At 36.8% G+C, this 17,399-nt stretch overlaps 1 protein-coding gene across 1 annotated transcript in view; it reads right to left on the reverse strand.

Annotated features, from left to right (window-relative positions):
- Nucleotides 1-5,502: 5,502 nt before the first annotated feature.
- The window catches only part of LOC145722662 (uncharacterized), a 99,721-nt gene continuing 87,824 nt past the window's right edge, over nt 5,503-17,399 (reverse strand). The window contains exons 4-5 of the mRNA XM_081826612.1: nt 9,486-9,641; nt 5,503-8,334 (exon numbers count right to left, since the gene is read on the reverse strand). Of these exons, the coding sequence (XP_081682738.1) occupies nt 8,053-8,334; nt 9,486-9,641 (438 nt within the window). The 3' untranslated portion in view covers nt 5,503-8,052. The remainder of the gene's footprint in view (nt 8,335-9,485; nt 9,642-17,399) is intronic.

The following is a 17,399-nucleotide window of genomic DNA, read 5'->3' on the forward strand; positions in this document are numbered from 1 at the left end:
GGGTAAGGTATAACAATGGATAAGAAGAGTTAGTAATGAATTAATCAGAAGAGAGGTTGGGCAGGTGAGGGAAACTTCAACAGACAAAGTGGCATAAACATTTCAGGTATACAAAGTACCTAATGGAGAACCCAACACCTATGCATTTAGTGCATCCTAGTGAAATATAGCAGGAACACCAGTAAGTAGTAACAACAAAATGCAATGGTAGAGTGGAAAGGGAAATACTAAAAGACATGCATCTAGAACAGTAAGCAGTGTGTGTACCAGAGCATGCCAGAAAGTGCAGTGCAAATTTAGAAGTGGGGAGCCTTTGAAATAATTTAAGCAGGCAAGTAACATAATATTTAAGAAGTGCATTAATTTTTAAATTATTAAGAGACTACGATGAAAGCAGATGTTGACATTTTCCTTTCCTGAGGGATTAGACAGGCTGGCAATGACTGGTTAGTGGTCAATAGCTAGGAGTTGGGTACATTATGATCTATAGTTTGGTGAGCTTTTGAATATTCATGTTTCACAAAGAAAATACTTGAGGGAGCACCATATTGTTTCTAAGCCTGTAAACTTTCCAATCCTTCTAGAATCTCGCCTTATACTTCTATCCAAATTTTGACCCTGATAGCTATAGGCCTATTCTCGTTTCACATCCAAAATTCTCACTCCCACCTAAAATCCTGACTTCTAAGATTTCACCTTCCATTTATTTTGTTTAGTAATCTGATTCACATCCCCACATCCATTAAAATCATTCTTGCTAGGGCACCTTGCTTAATGTAATTGATAATTTTTTATTCCTTCTCTCACTGGGGCACTCTATAGCTTTGAAAACCCCAAACTCTACCTTGGTACTGGTGTCATTACTCTATCCATTTGCCCTCCTGTCACTCTAGCTCTCATTCTTCTTGCTAGCTCCTCTTCTTCCATCCAGTCCTTAAATCCTGGTTTTTCTTAGGATCCCTTCTTTAACCTCTCTCCTAAGATCAATATTCCCTTTTTAAAAAAATGTGTTGAGAGAGAGAGAGAGAGCATTGGGGGTGGGCAGGCAGAGGGTGAGGGAGAGACAGAATCTCAAGCAGACTCCCCGCTGACTATGGAGCCCAACATGGGATTTGTTCCTATGACCCTGAGATCATGATCTGAGCTGTAATCAAGGGGCTGGCACCCAAAAAACTGAGCCACCCAGGTGCCCCTAAGATCCATATTCTTATAGTCAGTATTTTGCTAGATGTCAAACTTTTTTCTGAAATCTTCCTATTGAACTGGTAGCATTTTATTGTGTAAATGTGCCTTTATCATAGCAGCTGTTAACACTTGACTAAGCTCATTTGTTTATACTTACCTCTTCATACCATAATAAGAAAATTTTAAGGGCAGGGATCCTTTATAGTTGAGCTATTTATTCCTTTCATTTTTACCCCCAGTGCCTGCTATAGAACCTATTTATTATATACCAGGCTTTACCCCAAGTGTTTTTTTACATTATCTCATTACCTCTACTAAAACATAGATAATATTATTCCCATTTTACATATGAGGAAACTGCCATTTTAGGAGTTGGGCAAAACTTTCAAGATCACATAGCTACTAAGTAGCAGAACAATGTTAGCATAAAGTCAGTGTGATTCTAAAATCCAATGTTAAATGCTTTATACATATATTATCAGTCATTAAGCCAAAGGTAGCAAATTGGTCACATATCTTGTGCCTACTTTCATTGACCAATGGGGGCCACTGGGAGTGCTGTATAGAAGATTTTGAGGTTGAATTTGTACTCACTGGAAAAGAGTACTATAGCTGCTCAAAACTGTCCATGAGGAAGATCCAATGGGTAATGGCAGTATGTTTGCAATCATACATTTCTATACAGCCTTCCTACTTAGGAAGGATTGATGATTGGATAATAAATACATTTTATGGTTTTTGAACTAGTAGATCTTAAAACATTTTGTAATAGTTCTCCAAATAGGATAGTATGATTCCCTAGGATTTATGGTACTACTAGTTGGCAAAGAAAAATAAATAAAAACATCACTTTCCTTATTCTTTCCTCTTCCCCCCTTCTTTTCTCCTCCACTCTCTTCCTTCATCTCTCCTCTCACATTTTATGGCCTCTGATGCAACTTTAATTCTCTTGAGGATAGGTAGTGTGTTTTATCAGTAATTATATTCTCTATAGTACCTTGCATATAGTTGGTATTGAACAAATGTTTGTTGAATAATCACTTAAAGGTTGTCATCTTTTAGATGCATGATCTCCTAATAAGCTTTCTTTTCCAGCCCAAGAGATGAAAAGAAATTAATATGTTGATTGGGTAATTTTATTACCAATAATTATGATTAAAGCAACTAAGAGGACTACCTCCAGTTAATCACTTTTTTCGTTACCTAACTTACCCCTCTGACCCTGCTTGAAAATAATGTCTTTATCCTGAAGTCTTAATTAAGTTATTCACACTGAATACCCAATTAGATTGTACTTTATGTAATAAATCTCCTGTTCTGTGTTCAGCTTAAAGAAGCAGATTTCTGGGCTGCTAAAAGAATTAAATTTTTATCTGAGAATGGTTCTTACTGATGGACATAGCCTCATCTATCTAGATTTTTATTATGTTAATACCAAAACTCTACATTATTGTAGCTTATTATACATATGTAAATTTTAGAAAGACCAACACTTTAAGGCAATAACTCCAAAAGATTGTAAAGAAATAATGCTAACTGAAAAATTCAGTTGTTTCCCATGCTAATGGAAAATACTTTAGAATATGTAAATAAAAGTTAACAGATAATTTAGAACATAATTTGGTTCTAAAATTGCACTTGTTTCCAGAGTTATAATCTTTTTTTATTAGTAATGTTTTCTATACTGGAGAAAGTATCACTATTTAGGGTAGCAAAAACGGTTATAAAAAATGAAGAAATAATCTAGATGTTACAGAACTCTAAAAATAAACTATGAAATATACAAGATTTGACTCTGGATTAGAATAGGTAGGGTTTAAAAGTGATTTTTAGTCAGAATGAATAAATACAGCTCAGAGAACAGAATATATAGAATGCTAACATCAATTCTCACCCATATACATGACAAACACTACTAACTGATCATGCTATTCTTTCACTCTAAGTGGGACTTCGTCCTTAAAACAGCATTGCTATTCCTTATCAATATGAATTGGACCAAGAGATATAACCTAGTTACTCTTTGTAAAAGAGATCTCTGTCTTTTCAAATGACACCAGTAAGCCTTAAAAATCAAGGAAGGTGGCAAAATTCTCACATTCAAATCTAGACATAGCTCAGTCTCAATAAGATCTTTCATACACCTATGCTTCATCTTTCTTTTCCTTTTACCTAATTCTTTGCTATGCACCTTTCCAGGTATGGTGATATGAGCAGCGCTGGTAAAGCCAGTTCATAAAAAAAATCGATGATGCTGACTGTACCCACATAAATCATGCTGTCCTGTGCTACTAAGATGGCAAGACAGTGAGACTCATAGGCTGTATCTCTCTATATAGCTCTTGCTCTCTAGCCCTTCAATATATATATATATATATATGAATCTTTGAGATGATTCACCCTAAAAGCTCATTTTACCAAATGATAAAACTGGGTCTACAAATGCCAGCTTTCTGAAGTTGCTGTTAAGTGGCAGAGATGAAAATAAGGTGCAAGTCTTTTGGCCTCAGGAATTAACAGTTTGGATCTGCTTAGGGTTTTGTCTCAAAGAATCACCCTTTGATTCATTAGCTCATCTAATCACAGAACCTATTTAGGGGACAGTAAGAGGTCTTTGCTCTTTTTAGAAAGACTTTTTCTACAATCCGGGCTTGAAATTTCATTTTCTCTCCACAGCTCGATACAATCTTACATTTTTAAATTTAATTCTTTGTCACCCAAACCGTACTGGCACAAAACAGAGCTTCTTCTTAACCCTGGCCTTGGTGTCTCTGATCCTATTTTATTGTTTCCTCAGTTGTCCAGGTTGTTATACGTTCCCCCTTGCACTGTGGTGTGTCTCCTAATTAGTCTCTGCACCTGGTCTTTGCTTAGTCTTTCACTCATAAACCTTCATTCGACTAATTTTAAACACAAACGTCATTGAAGCCATTTCCCATTCTTACTAGAAAAAAGTCAGATTTTCTCCATTTAGGTGTCCTAGTCCTCTATAATCTGACTTTGTCCTCTTTCCTACTCCTTAACTTAAAATATTTCCTACTCTAGACTAATCTCATTCTCTCCAGAAGGCACCATGCTTATTATCAAGTTTTTACTGTCCACCCAGAATGTTTTCCTGCATTCCTTCCATCCCAGTCTTTGTTGAGGTAACTCTTTAAAACTCCATGGAGCCAGGACGCTTAGGTGGCTCAGTCGGTTGAGTGTCTGCCTTCGGCTGGGGTCATGATCCCAGGGTCCTGGGATCCTGATGTGAGTCCCACATCAGGCTCCTTGCTCAGCGGGAAGTCTGAGTCTCCCTCTCCCTCTGCCTGCAGCATTCTCTGCTTGTGCTCTCTCTCTCTGACAAATGAATAAATAAAAATCTTAAAAAAAAAATAAAACTAAAACTCCATGGAGCCTTCATCCAAGGATAATATTCCTCATTCTTTTTTTATTAATTATAACTTATTAATTTTCTTCTTTATAAAGCACAATGGTAGAATGTGGGCTTTGGAAACATACAGATGTGGATTTGAATCCTGACTCCAATACTTATCTATGTGAACCTGTACTCTGATGCAATCTCTTCACTTATGAAATGGGGGAGGACAGCCCTTAGTTCTGGCCTTTGTTTTCAGAATTAAACGAGGTTAGTATCAACTCTCTACCACAGTGTTGGCTGGAGGAGAGGTTGGTGTCAAGTATCAATCCCAGTGTTAGTAAGAGGAAGCCTGCATAAATGGTAGCTGCCAATTCTCACCATACATATTTTTACCCAGTTAAATTACTGCTGTGGGTATATCATGTTTCTCTAACTAGGGACCCTATCTTTTGTGTATCTGCTCAGGTCTATGATTTTTTGATACTGGAAAGAATATTAAAACTGTTTTCAGGGGCACCTGGGTGACTCAGTCAGTTAAGCCTCTGCCTTTGGCTCAGGTCATGATCCCAGGGTTCTGGGATGGAGCCCTGCATGGGGCTCCCTGCTTAGTGGGGGTCTGCTTCTGTCTCCCCCACCTTTTTGTGCTCTCTCTCTCCCCCACTTCTTGTGCTCTCTGTGTCAAATAAATAAATAAAATCTTAAAAAAAAACAAAAAACAAAAACGGGGCGGGGGGCCTGGGTGGCTCAGTTGTTAAGCGTCTGCCTTCGACTCAGGTCATGACCCCAGGGTCCCGGGATCAAGCCCCGCATCAGGCTCCCTGCTGGGCGGGAAGCCTGCTTCTCCCTCTCCCACTCCCTCTGCTTGTGTTCCCTCTCTTGCTGTGTCTCTCTCTGTCAAATAAATAAATAAATAAATAATCTCAAAAAAAACCGAGAAGAAAAAAAAAAAAAACACCTGTTTTCAGATGGTCTAGTATTGTCCCCTATGGATATAAGTAAATAGTATAGCTTTTCAGCCTGTTTCTTCATCTGTCAAATGGAAACAATAATATCTTGTGGTCTATATTAAAGGAATTAAGAAATACTATATTCACAAACACGCTTTAAAATTATATATTTGTAGGGGCGCCTGGGTGGCTCAGGTGGTTGAGCGTCTGCCTTCGGGTCAGGTCATGATCCCAGGGTCCTGGGATCGAGCCCTGCATCGGGCTCCCTGCTCAGCGGGGAGCTGCTTCTCCCTTTCCCTCTGCCTGCCTCTCTGCCTACTTGTCTCTGTCTCTCTCTCCGTCAGATAAATAGATAAAATCTTTTAAAAAATAATAATATTATATATTTGTATGCAATTTAAAGTATTATTGTTAATGATGAATATTTTAATAATAAGAGAAAATAAATATTTTAAGAATATTGAATAAAAGGAAGGAACCCAATGTTCAAGATTATATTGCAACTTTAGGGGTCAAATGATACACAGGGAAAATATTAGGGCCTGTTTTTAGCTAGCTGAGATTCACTTAACATGGTAGCTATACACAATTCAAAAATGCAGTAATCTCAAAGATTGTTAGTAACTGATTTGAAGTCACAAAGCAATGTGCATATATATCAAACCTTTATAGAGTACATAGTGGAGCAATTCTCTACAGAACTTCTTCCTTTAACTGCAGTGTAATGATTGATGCCCTTTTTTAAGGATGATCCTTTACTGCTATGAGTATGTTAAGAAATTTTGCAGAAATGATGAATGCCTCACTTTAAGCATTTTGTACAGAGTTTTTCTCATGAATCTTGAAACCAGTGGTGGCTATGTATATGACAGGAATAGAAGAACCATAAAGAATATTAAATATGGCCCAGGCCAATAGTCTGGTTTATGTTGTAATTCTGAAAGTGGAGCAGGGTAAAATTTTAGCACTTTTGAATAGGATAATAACGCTTAAGACAATCAAAAAAGAAAATGATATGGAGATTCTGCCTTTTCACAAATATTTTTTGACCTTCTAGGTACTAGGAATTCAGTGGCGAGCACCACAGAGTTCTCAGCCTCATAGCATTATTCTCCTAGTTAGGGAAGTACAAAAGAAACAACTCAATCAACAAATACATAATACTATGTTAAATGGTCTGAAAAAAAATAAGGTGAGGGAAGGAGATCAAGAATGCTGAAAGCAAGAATTTGGGCTCTCTTAGATTGGGCTCTCAGCTTCTCGAGATGGTGTCATCCAAAAACCACTCCTACTGAAATGAGGGATCTGGCCATGCAAGACCCAGGGAAAGAGCAGTGAAGGGGAAGGGGTCAGACATTTCAAAGTCCTGAAATGAGATTTCGGCATTTTTTTGAAGAATAGCTAATACTCATTAAATTCTCTCTCCTCAAAAAGCTTTCTGTATCTGTTTCCTACAATGAACTTGACTGCTTCACCAAAAGAGCGGTGATAAAAGATCTGATTCAGAATATGTTTTGAGAGTTGGGCCAAAAGTCAGATAAGTTGTATCTGGGGTGTTAGAGAAAGAGAGAAGCTAAGGTTTACTAGTGGGTTTTCAGTCCTAGCAACTGGGTGAATGGCAACATCATTTACTGGATACTGAAACAAAGTAGGGATGTTTCTGTTAAGTTTAAGATGCTTCCCGAATCCAAATGGAGATGCGGAGTATGCAGCAAAGCATAGGAGTCTGGGTTCACTAATGATTTTTGGAGCCTTTTAAATCTCTTATCTTTTAAAAATAAATAACTTAATACAGAGACTGTCACTGCTGCAATCTGATTTTCAGTAAGATGTTCTGGATGATGCCTTCTGCCAATTTAGCAACAAGAAGAGTCAGAGAGTGAATTATTGAAGACAATAACTTTAAAGAATTGTGCCTAAAGAAGCATGGCTGGAAATATACTCAAAGCTTTTAGCAAACATTTTTTAGAAATAATTTACTCTACTGAAGTGGATCTGATCCTGCATTTATGTTGTACCTTCCTTTATAAGTAAATTGCAAAATATCCCGTTAGATTTTAAACTACCTCACCTTCTCTAATTTCTTGAATTTTTGTAATTCAATAACTAGTGCTCAAGAAGAAATGGAATTACCAGTGTATCAGTCAAGGTTCAGCTGAAGACAATAAAAACCACTTTAGTTTAAGCAAAAAGAGATTTAATATAGGGAACTGGATACTTACACAAAATTATTGAAAGGGCTGGAGAATAGAGGCTCTAGGCTAAGCTTATAGGAATTATTTCCTGAAGAGCATTGCAATAAAAAACAAATTTATAGTACTTCCTATGGTACAGGAATTATTTTACATTTTTACATATATTAACTACTTCAATCTTCACTAGGCATTTTTACCTAGTGACTTGTTCAATATCACACAAGTAGTAAATGGCAGATCTGGCATTTGAATCTAGGCAATGTGGCTCCTAAATCCATGCTCCTAATCACTGGACTCTATTGCCTCTTTAGGCACTGACCTAGCATAGATAAGTGGTTATCTTTTGTCTGCCAAGATCAAGAACTTAAGGAATTAGGAAGTGGCTGCCCAAACGGCTGGGTCTAGGACCATACCGTTTCAATCCCATCCATGCCAGCAAAACAAATGCCCTGTGACTTGTAAAACCAGAGTCCAAACACTGGCATTTCTGATATTGCAACCAGTAGAAACACAGAGGTGGGACCTGATGGTACTTCATTTCAATTACTGAAGGAGTGAGTTGGCTTGGTGAAAGCTTGATGACTCGCAGAACCAAACGGAAGTGTGATATAGCCTTTAGCTTTCCAACCTCTTGATTTCTGTAGGACTATAAGAGACAGGAATGAGCTTACCTGCAGTGAAAGCCACAGCCAGGCATAATATTGTGTGGATAAGGTGAGCTGAAAACTAAGGCCAATATACAGCACTGTTCAGGAGGAGAGAGTAAACTTTATGTTTACAATTACAAATGGTTCTACATTTTCTTTGATGTCAGAACAATTATGACACATGGACATGTCACATCTTCAAATTATCCTGACACAATATGCACAAACTTGTCACCTTCTGAGTATTTCAGCGCTCTGCCAGCCTACTTCTACCCCTTGGCTCCTTCCTCCATCAACAGGACAAAGAGAGTTAGGCAGTGTTATATGGCAGATAGAACTGTGCACTATACATAGCTTTTTGATTCTTATTTTCCTGGTTGTATTAGGTACAAAATAAACCACTACCCTCATATGTTATCCTTTCTTTCCCCTGAAATAATTCTGGCTTCTTCTGGTTTACAGTAAAGGAACATAGATATATATACAGAAGAGTGTCTTCCTAAGTCAGGATCTATTGCAGCTTCTCTATTACAATTGTAAGAAGATACCAAGAAACTATAATTAATGAAAACCAAATAAAGTTGATACAAACTATCTTAAGGTTGTGATTAGAGTCCTTCTGTGATTGTAATATGAAAGGACATGAACTCTGGGCTTAGCAGTTTAGCTCTGGGTCCTCCACTTACCTGCTGAGCAATTTTAAACATGTTACTTCTTTTTTTTTTTTTTCTTAGTCTAAGTTTCCTCAATCATGAAGGAGAATAACACCAGTCAGTCCATAAGATTGTTGAAAATCATAAGACATTTTCTGCAGAATAAATATTGCAGAATATTTTTTAAAAAAAAATAGGAAATAGAATGGGACAGCTTTGATTCAATACTTGTGAGCTCTATGACCTTGAGCAAGTCATAAAACTTTGTAAACCTATGTTTTCTCATTTGTCAAATGGGGAAGTTAAAAGTAGAAATTTCACTGGGTTCTTGTAAGATTAAATGAAACAACGTAAGAGATGTGCTGGATCTTATGACTTCTAAGTATAAAATACTCATTAAATGTTAATTATTAATTGACTTCAGAGAAGATACACAGACTTCTGTCATTTCACTGGAGTTCTAATATTTATAATCATGCATATTCTGAATAACATACTTGCTGGAATATTCCAAATTCATGGCCTGCCTCCTCACTGAGCACTGCATTCCTGATCCATGGCTCTGTGTAATTTATTTTTTTCTCCTGGTAGGCTTGAACTGGATCTAATTCCAAGTCACTTGTTTGGCTCTCGTAAGGTACATTTGGTAATAACTGTTGATAAAACAAAATTAAGACATTGGCATTTATAATGAAGAAACTTAGCAATGAGGATAGGAAGAAAATGCAACTCTTCAGGCAGAAGAGAGACGAAAAATTAAAAAATGAAGAAATGTCACTTTAAGAAAGACATACTCTTGGTGTTTGGTTTCTAACAGCAGAAGCCATAAAGGAAGATTTTTTTTTTTTGAAATTATATTGCTAATTAGTCCAGAAAAATCTTAGAAGCTTGACTTCAGTCTGACTGCTATAGTGACTATTTGGAATGCTGAACAGAATTGTCATGGTTTACCTATTTCAGAACAAAGATGTGCCCTCAAGAACATGAGATAATACTCCAGTTTCAGTAATTCCTAATTCGAAATTAGGACTAACTATTTTTTATATTTCCACTGCTGGGAAGAAGGTAAATCAGTATGAGTATTGATAAGTTTGTTAGCCCTCAATATCCTTTGAATTTTCAGTATTACTCAGACTCTGGAACGGTTAATCTAACACACACACAAACACATGCTGACATTTGATAATTGAACTTAATATTCACGCAGCCAAATTTTGACTCATTGCTGCAGAAAAAGGTATTAGTATTACATGGATGCTGGCTTTCTGCTATTTATATTCATTTAAAAATAAAAATAAAACATAGCAGATGTGTTAGAGCCTGAAATAGATAATGGCGTGCATCAAACTATAGGGAATATTATCAATACACTATTAATCTTATTTAGTTATTTGTACTGGTAGATTCTCTCATCAGTTGGAAGGTTCTTAATCAAGCTATTAATATTGCCTTCATGATTTCATATAGGTACTTGGAAGCTATGAAAGCCTAGACTAAGAAATCTGAATAATGTGAAAAAACTGTGGCAGCTAATTCAATTCTGGAAGTCCTTAAGTTGTTCATTAATGTTGTAGCTAGAAACTAAAATGTTTAATGTATCACTTATTATGGAAAAGAAATTTCCCACTCTGTGGAACTGTAGCATAGATAATACCAAATTATTTCAAAGGACAAAAAAGAGATTCTGGGTAAATAATAGTGAGTGAAATTCTCTCTCTCTAACTTAAAGGAGAAAGCATGATAATGGGCTCAAAATAAGTGGATTGACACATTCAATCTCTTGGACAAAAATCAGGAGTTTTATTTCTATTCCTTTGTTCTAGATCAGAAATGAACCTGCCATGTACCTATGTATAGGGATGAGAAAGAAGTTCTTGGTTGGGAAATCCTAGTTGTTTGTGAGATTTTTGATCATTTCTCATACTAACATGAGAGGGATTTATAGTTCATGTTAAGACAAATTTCCTGACTGCACAAGCATAATAGAGGAACTGTTCACTGTCTATGGTGTTTCTAATTTAAGGTTAGATCTGCAGGGTGAAGCCTATTAGCCCAGGGTAGGCCTTTCCATCTTAAATGAGATAACAGATCATTATGAACTCTTTTTGTTTGAAACTTAACCTACAACTTTATTATCTTAAACTCCTCTAAAAATTGTAATTAAATAGTCATCAAGCTACCTTCTTTTGCTGAGGACAACGACATAATTTCAGGGCAAGTGCTTATCAATTTAAGACTACTAATTGACTTGTTATAAATGAATATATGCTTTACCTTCCTTAACACTCCTCCAAGCCCATAACACAAAGAATTAAACTGGAATGAGTTTGTTAAATTGTGAAAAAATTATCTGAAAATGGTCTGGACCCATCCCTTCTCTTATCCCTCTGGAAATTATTTGCCACAGAGCAGCACAAATAATCTTATAACAGCATAACCATTAACAAATCATTTTTCACTTAAAACCCTTTAAAAGTGTCTCATTGCATTTAGAATAAAATTCACTTTCCTTACCAGACACTAAAGGTAGGTAGTACCTTTATCTCAGTTTAGCTTTTCAGCTCTGTCAGCAGTGTCCCATTTGTTCAATATTCTCTAACAACACTGTCTTCCTTCTATCCTTAGAACATGTGACTCTCTCTGCCCCAGGACCTTTGCACATGCCAGTCCAGCTGCTTGTCCCCACTTCTCACATGCTTAGGTCTTTCTCCTCCTTCAGGTCTCAAATGAAGGATCACCTCCTTTAATGAGATCCACCTGTCTTAGCTTCTTTTTTTGTTTGCTTACTTAATGCCATTATCACAATTTATAAGTGTTTTATTAAATTGTCTGATGATTTTTAAATTATCTGTTGCTACTCATCCATACAGTAGATGCATCAAGAACTCGGAAAGAAAACTGCCAATCTTGTTCACTGAGAACAGTGCCTGGTACACAATAGTCCTACCAAATACAACCAGGTTTGTTCTACTCAGTCCTATACTTGTTATGCTACTTTCCATCATCATAAGTAATTCTTCCTGCAGTGATCCAGTTTGGAAACTTTGGTAGTGCTATCGTTGGTGGGCTATGGTAAATGAAATGACAAGATAGCTGAATGGTTTCAAGCACGGGTTTATAACAAGATTCTCAGGGACTGGTTAGTAGAACATGTGTAACTGCAGAGGGCAGTGCTGTCTAAAGTGCTGCGCAGCAGTTTCCTGACTCAAACCCAACGTTGTTTATTTCACATTCTGTGTCCTTTGATGGATGCTCTAAGATACTTTCATTACTGTTTTGGCGACGTGTTATGCAATTACACTTTGGAAATGACATTTCTTATAAGAAATATCAGAGTTTTAGCCATGAATGCATCAGAGTGTTTCTTAAATTAACTGATAGCCCTTTGGAAATGATTTTTTGAAAAATCATAGATACTTTCATTTGGTTCTAACTTCTGACTTCACTTCCTTTAATCTCTTTAAAAAAAATGCTTTTGGAATTTAATCAGATTTAGCGGTAAGTAATGCAACTTCCAAGCAGCCTCACTAATTTTTAGAAGGTTAAAATAGATTTCAAGTCTAAAAGTGCTTTTCCTCATGCTCTTGCCTATAAATTTTCTGGCCTCTCGTCCTCATCCCATCCACATTGTAACTCTGCCAGATTAAACTCCAAAGCATATCTCTGACCCTGACACTCTTTTCTGAACAACGTTTAAAGGTCCCTGACTGCTTAGTATTACTTAGTTTTTAAGACCTTCCACATGTTGCCTGAAATCACCTGTCCAATCGTATTCTAATTGCTTCCCTAGCTATTTGAAAAGTCTTCAGACCTACCCAGCACTGGCCTTCCGCCATGGGTTTGCTTGTGCTCTGAGCAACTAGCCAAATCTGCATCAGGGAGGGATCCTCTAAAAATCTGGCAGAGAACTGAAAGGCCTGGGTTTCTGCCATTTCCTGGGTCTCAGATTTACTCTATGAATATTGGGAAAACTGCTTTTACTTTCATGACCTATATTACTGAATAAAGTCCCTGATATGAGGAGAGAGTGCTCCTTCTTAGGGTGCTGATCAGAGAAAGGTCTGAGATGCTAAATGTGGGGAAGGCTGGGATTAGTTGTTAGGAAAGTGGCTTGTCCTTGGTACCCTTTTCAATATATGACCCTCATTACTTATCACTATTTTCTATTTTTCCTATGCCCTTCAAAAGTACATGTATGTGTGTGTATGTATACATCTCTATCTATAAATGTCATGAAGCTTTGTATGTCACATTTATTCACATGAGATAATCAGAGGATATTATGTTACCTTTTCTAGGGTGTATTTGTATTTCAGCTCCAGTGAAATCGGGAAAAGCAAACATTTTATTTACCAATAACAGAACACATAATATTAATTACAAATTGAAAAGGTATTTTTTTTATTCTTTCTCTCATCCCTTTTCTCTTCTACCTCCTTCATTTAGACAGAACACACTTTTCGTTACTGATGAATCACACCATTAAGCAGTCACATATATGAAAGGAAGTGCAGGGTAGTACAGAAGCATTTTAAATATATTATTTTTGAATATTATCTATCTACCTACCTATGATCTATCTATATACTAGAAAGGCAATGCATTTGTATGACTAAAAAATTAATAAAATGTATATAGCAAAATCTTTCTTCTATGAACTCCATCTACCCACTTTCCACCCCATTACAAATAGGTAACCATGGTTATTGCTTTCTTCTCTACTCTTCCAAAGGATTTTATGCATATACAAGTAAATATATTTGTATTTTTTCCTCTTTTATATACATGGTACTATACCTGCATTTTTCATTTAACAGTATATCTTGGGTATCTTTTCATAGCAGTATGAAAAGCTTTCTTGTTCTTTATAGCTGAGTAGTATTCCAAAACACAGATATAATTTATTTAATAAGTTGCCCATTTGTGGGCATTTAAGTGCTTTCAGCCTTTTACTAGAAAGAGTAACAAGCAATGCTGCAATGAAAAACAATTTTCAAAAATTATTTAATATGTTTGCAGCTACATCTGTAGGCTAAAATTTCACTCCTAAGCTATTATATTAGTTTTCTATCACTGCTGTAACAAATAGCCACACACTTACCATCTAAAAACCAATTACATCGGCAAATTCTCTTTGCCTTGTAATATAACATATTTATAGATTCTGGAGATTAGGGCATGGACTTCTTTGAGCAGCTATTCTACCTACCACATTAGCTTAGCCCTTAGTGTGTATAGTGTTGGATAGATTTTTAGATTTGTCTGCCAATGTTTTTTTTTTTTCCCCCACAGTCAAATTTATTACTCTTTACTTTTGGGTTGGTGGATTTTTGAGTTGCTGTTAAGCTCAACTCTTAATTATTCTGCTATGTTTTATTCCAGAATATTAATTGTCTCATTTTCAAATTTAAGAATTTAATCCACTTAGAAGTTACCTTACCATAAAATGTGATAGAGATCCACCTTTTCTTTATCCAGATGGCTAGTTAACTGTCCCTATATAGCATTTTCTAATTTAGAGACTCTCAAGGCATCCATGAGTGTTTAATGAATCCCTAAAATTTCAGCAAACTTTTCCATGTATATGCATTTTATTCAAAGGGATGGGAGACTTACAAAATAATTTTCTCACTGTAGAAAGAATACCAGGACCAGATTTAGAAATCTAGGTTCCTGACTTTTGCATAGTGGGAACTGAAACTCTGAGTCGGAGAATTTTTACCTTAAAATAAGAGAGGTGTGATTATATGATTCCTAAAATTCTTTTCAGTTTCTGAAATATGTACTTCTCCAAACGAACTGACTTCAGTGTAATTACTTAGGGCTTTTGAAGAGGTATTTCCTCAAACCAAATGAATCTAATGGAGAAATGGTATAAAAATTTTGCATATTGGAAAGATTAGAAGAGTGTCTAGTTACAAGTCAAATTTTTTATTGTATTAGATTTTAATAACTGAAACATCCAGTTTCAGCCAAAATTTCTACAAATAGCAAATTGCAGCCTTAGAGTTGCTACTGAATTGGCAAAACATACACACACAAAATCCAACCCAAAACCTGCCATGGATTTATTATTTTCACTTTTGATTTTGAAGCATTTTTAATATGTTGAACATAATATGTTTAATATTATGAAGTTATCATGGGCAGCACTTTCAATTGTTTAACTTGTATCTTGCTCTTTCCTAAGGAAAAGAAGTGTACTGACAGTAGTTGGCAGCCTGACAAGAGCGGGTTACTTTAACTGTTAACCTATTTCAGATTATCCTCATGGTAGCAAAAGAGATTAAATTCAAGCCATTTGGATAAAACTGAGATGTGTTCTATATCCTAAGGATTCTAGCTGTTTAATTTCAACAGCTTGTGGGAGGCGATTTTACAGAATATTTGTACCTTTCTTTTATTTTCCTAAAGATTTTATTTATTTACTTGAGAGAGAGAGAGAGAGAGAGCACAGAGGGAGAGTAAGAAGGGGGAAGCAGACTCCCTGCCAAGCAGAGAGCCCAACATGGGACTTGATCCCTGGACCCTGAGATCATGACCTGAGCTGAAGGCAGACACTTAACCGACTAAGCCATCCAGGCACCCCTATTTTTACCTTATTGAATTGAAAGACAACTCAGAAAAGAATAAAAGTTAATGAAGTTTCTGATCTTCAATATAGTCGTTTACTTAGTACATTATTAATATTGACAGTGCCTTCAAAATGTGCCAAGTCATATTGCTCATAAACTGCCTAAACATTTATTTAAGCCATGAATAAAAAAGTCTATCTTAGAGTAGGGGAGCAAGATGGCAGGAGTGGGAGACCTAAATTTCGTCTGGTCCCAGGAATTCAGCTAGACAGTTACCAAGCCATTCAGAACACCTACAAACTCAACAGGAGCTCGAAGAAAAGAATAGCAGCAACTCTCTGAACAGAAAAGCGACCACTTTCTGGAAGGCAGGACGTGTGGAGAAATGAATCTGAGGCGCTATTTGGGAAGATAGACGGTACAGGGAGGGAGCCTCCATCAGCCAGCTACCGGCAAGTGATAGGGCAGCGTAGCACAAAATCGGAACTTTTAGAAGTCTGCTCTGCTGAGGGATGTCGCTCCAGTGACTAAGAAGGGGGTGGAACCCTCGCTGGGACAGTGTGGTCTTAGGACCCTCAGGGTCACAGAAAGACTGGGGGTGCCTGAGTGCAGCAGAGCTCCCAGGTATCGGAGTGGGGAAGCCAGCTGCAGAGAGGGAGCCGAGGAGTGCGCTCTCAGCTCAGAGTTGCCATAAACCGTGATCCAAGGTACAGCTGGGCCACTGCTTTTCCAGCAGGGACCCAATAAGCGGCAGATCCGGGGAGATTCCCCTTCCTCCCCTGGGAGGAGCTGCCCAGGAGCGCACCGCAGGGATCTACTAGGTTTGGAGACTCCACATGGGATCGTGTGCCAGAGATAGAAACGCTCGGTCACAGGCCGGGTGAGCATGGAGTGCGGCCGGAGACTGGGGAAACGGGAGTGATTGCCTGCTTTTCTCTGAGGGTGCACTGAGGAGTGGGGCCCCATGCTCTCGGCTCCTCCAGGACCAGAGACTGGGAGGATACCATTTTCACTCTCATCCTCCAAAGCTGTACGGAAAGCGTTCAGGAACAAAAGCTACCGAGAGCAAACCTGAGTGGATTACTTAGCCTGGTCCCTGGCAAGGGCAGGGCAATTGTGCCTCACGCAGACATTTGAGAATCACTGCAACAGGCCCCTCCCCCAGAAGATCAGCAAGAACATCCAGCCAAGAAAAAGTTTACTGATCAATGAGAACTGCAAAATGCCAGCGCTAGGGGAATACAGCATATAGAATTCATGGCTTTTTATCCCACAATTCTTTAGTCTTTCAAAGTTAATTTTTAAAATTTTCTTTATTTTTTATTTTTTTAGTTGAATTTTTCTTCTTTCCTTTTTCAATCAACATCTTATCAATTCTTTTTAAATCTTTTTTGATTTTTCATTTTTACAGTCATATTCTATCTCTTCATTGTATTAAACCTTGTTTTTTGTATACATATATATATATATATATATATATATATATATATATATATATATATAAGTTTTTCTTTCTTTAAAATTTTGGGATACAGTTTCTTCTAACAGACCAAAATATACCCTAAATCTAGTGTATGACACTGTCCTAGTCTCCCACCTGATCACATTCTCATTTTTTTTTTATTTTTCATTCTTTTTTCAACCAATTTCTTATCAATTCCTTTTTTAAAATCTTTTTTAATTTTCATCTTTACAGTCATATTCCATCCCTTCATTGTACTTACTCTTATTTATATATATATATTAGTTTTTCTTTCTTTAAAATTTTGGGAGGAAATTTCTTTTAACAGACCAAAATACACCCAAAATCTAGTGTGTGGCTGTTATATTCACCAG

Source organism: Leptonychotes weddellii, chromosome 7 (genome assembly GCF_054177405.1).
Source record: "Leptonychotes weddellii isolate Sample4059 chromosome 7, ASM5417740v2, whole genome shotgun sequence".
NCBI classification, from domain to species: Eukaryota; Metazoa; Chordata; class Mammalia; order Carnivora; family Phocidae; genus Leptonychotes; species Leptonychotes weddellii.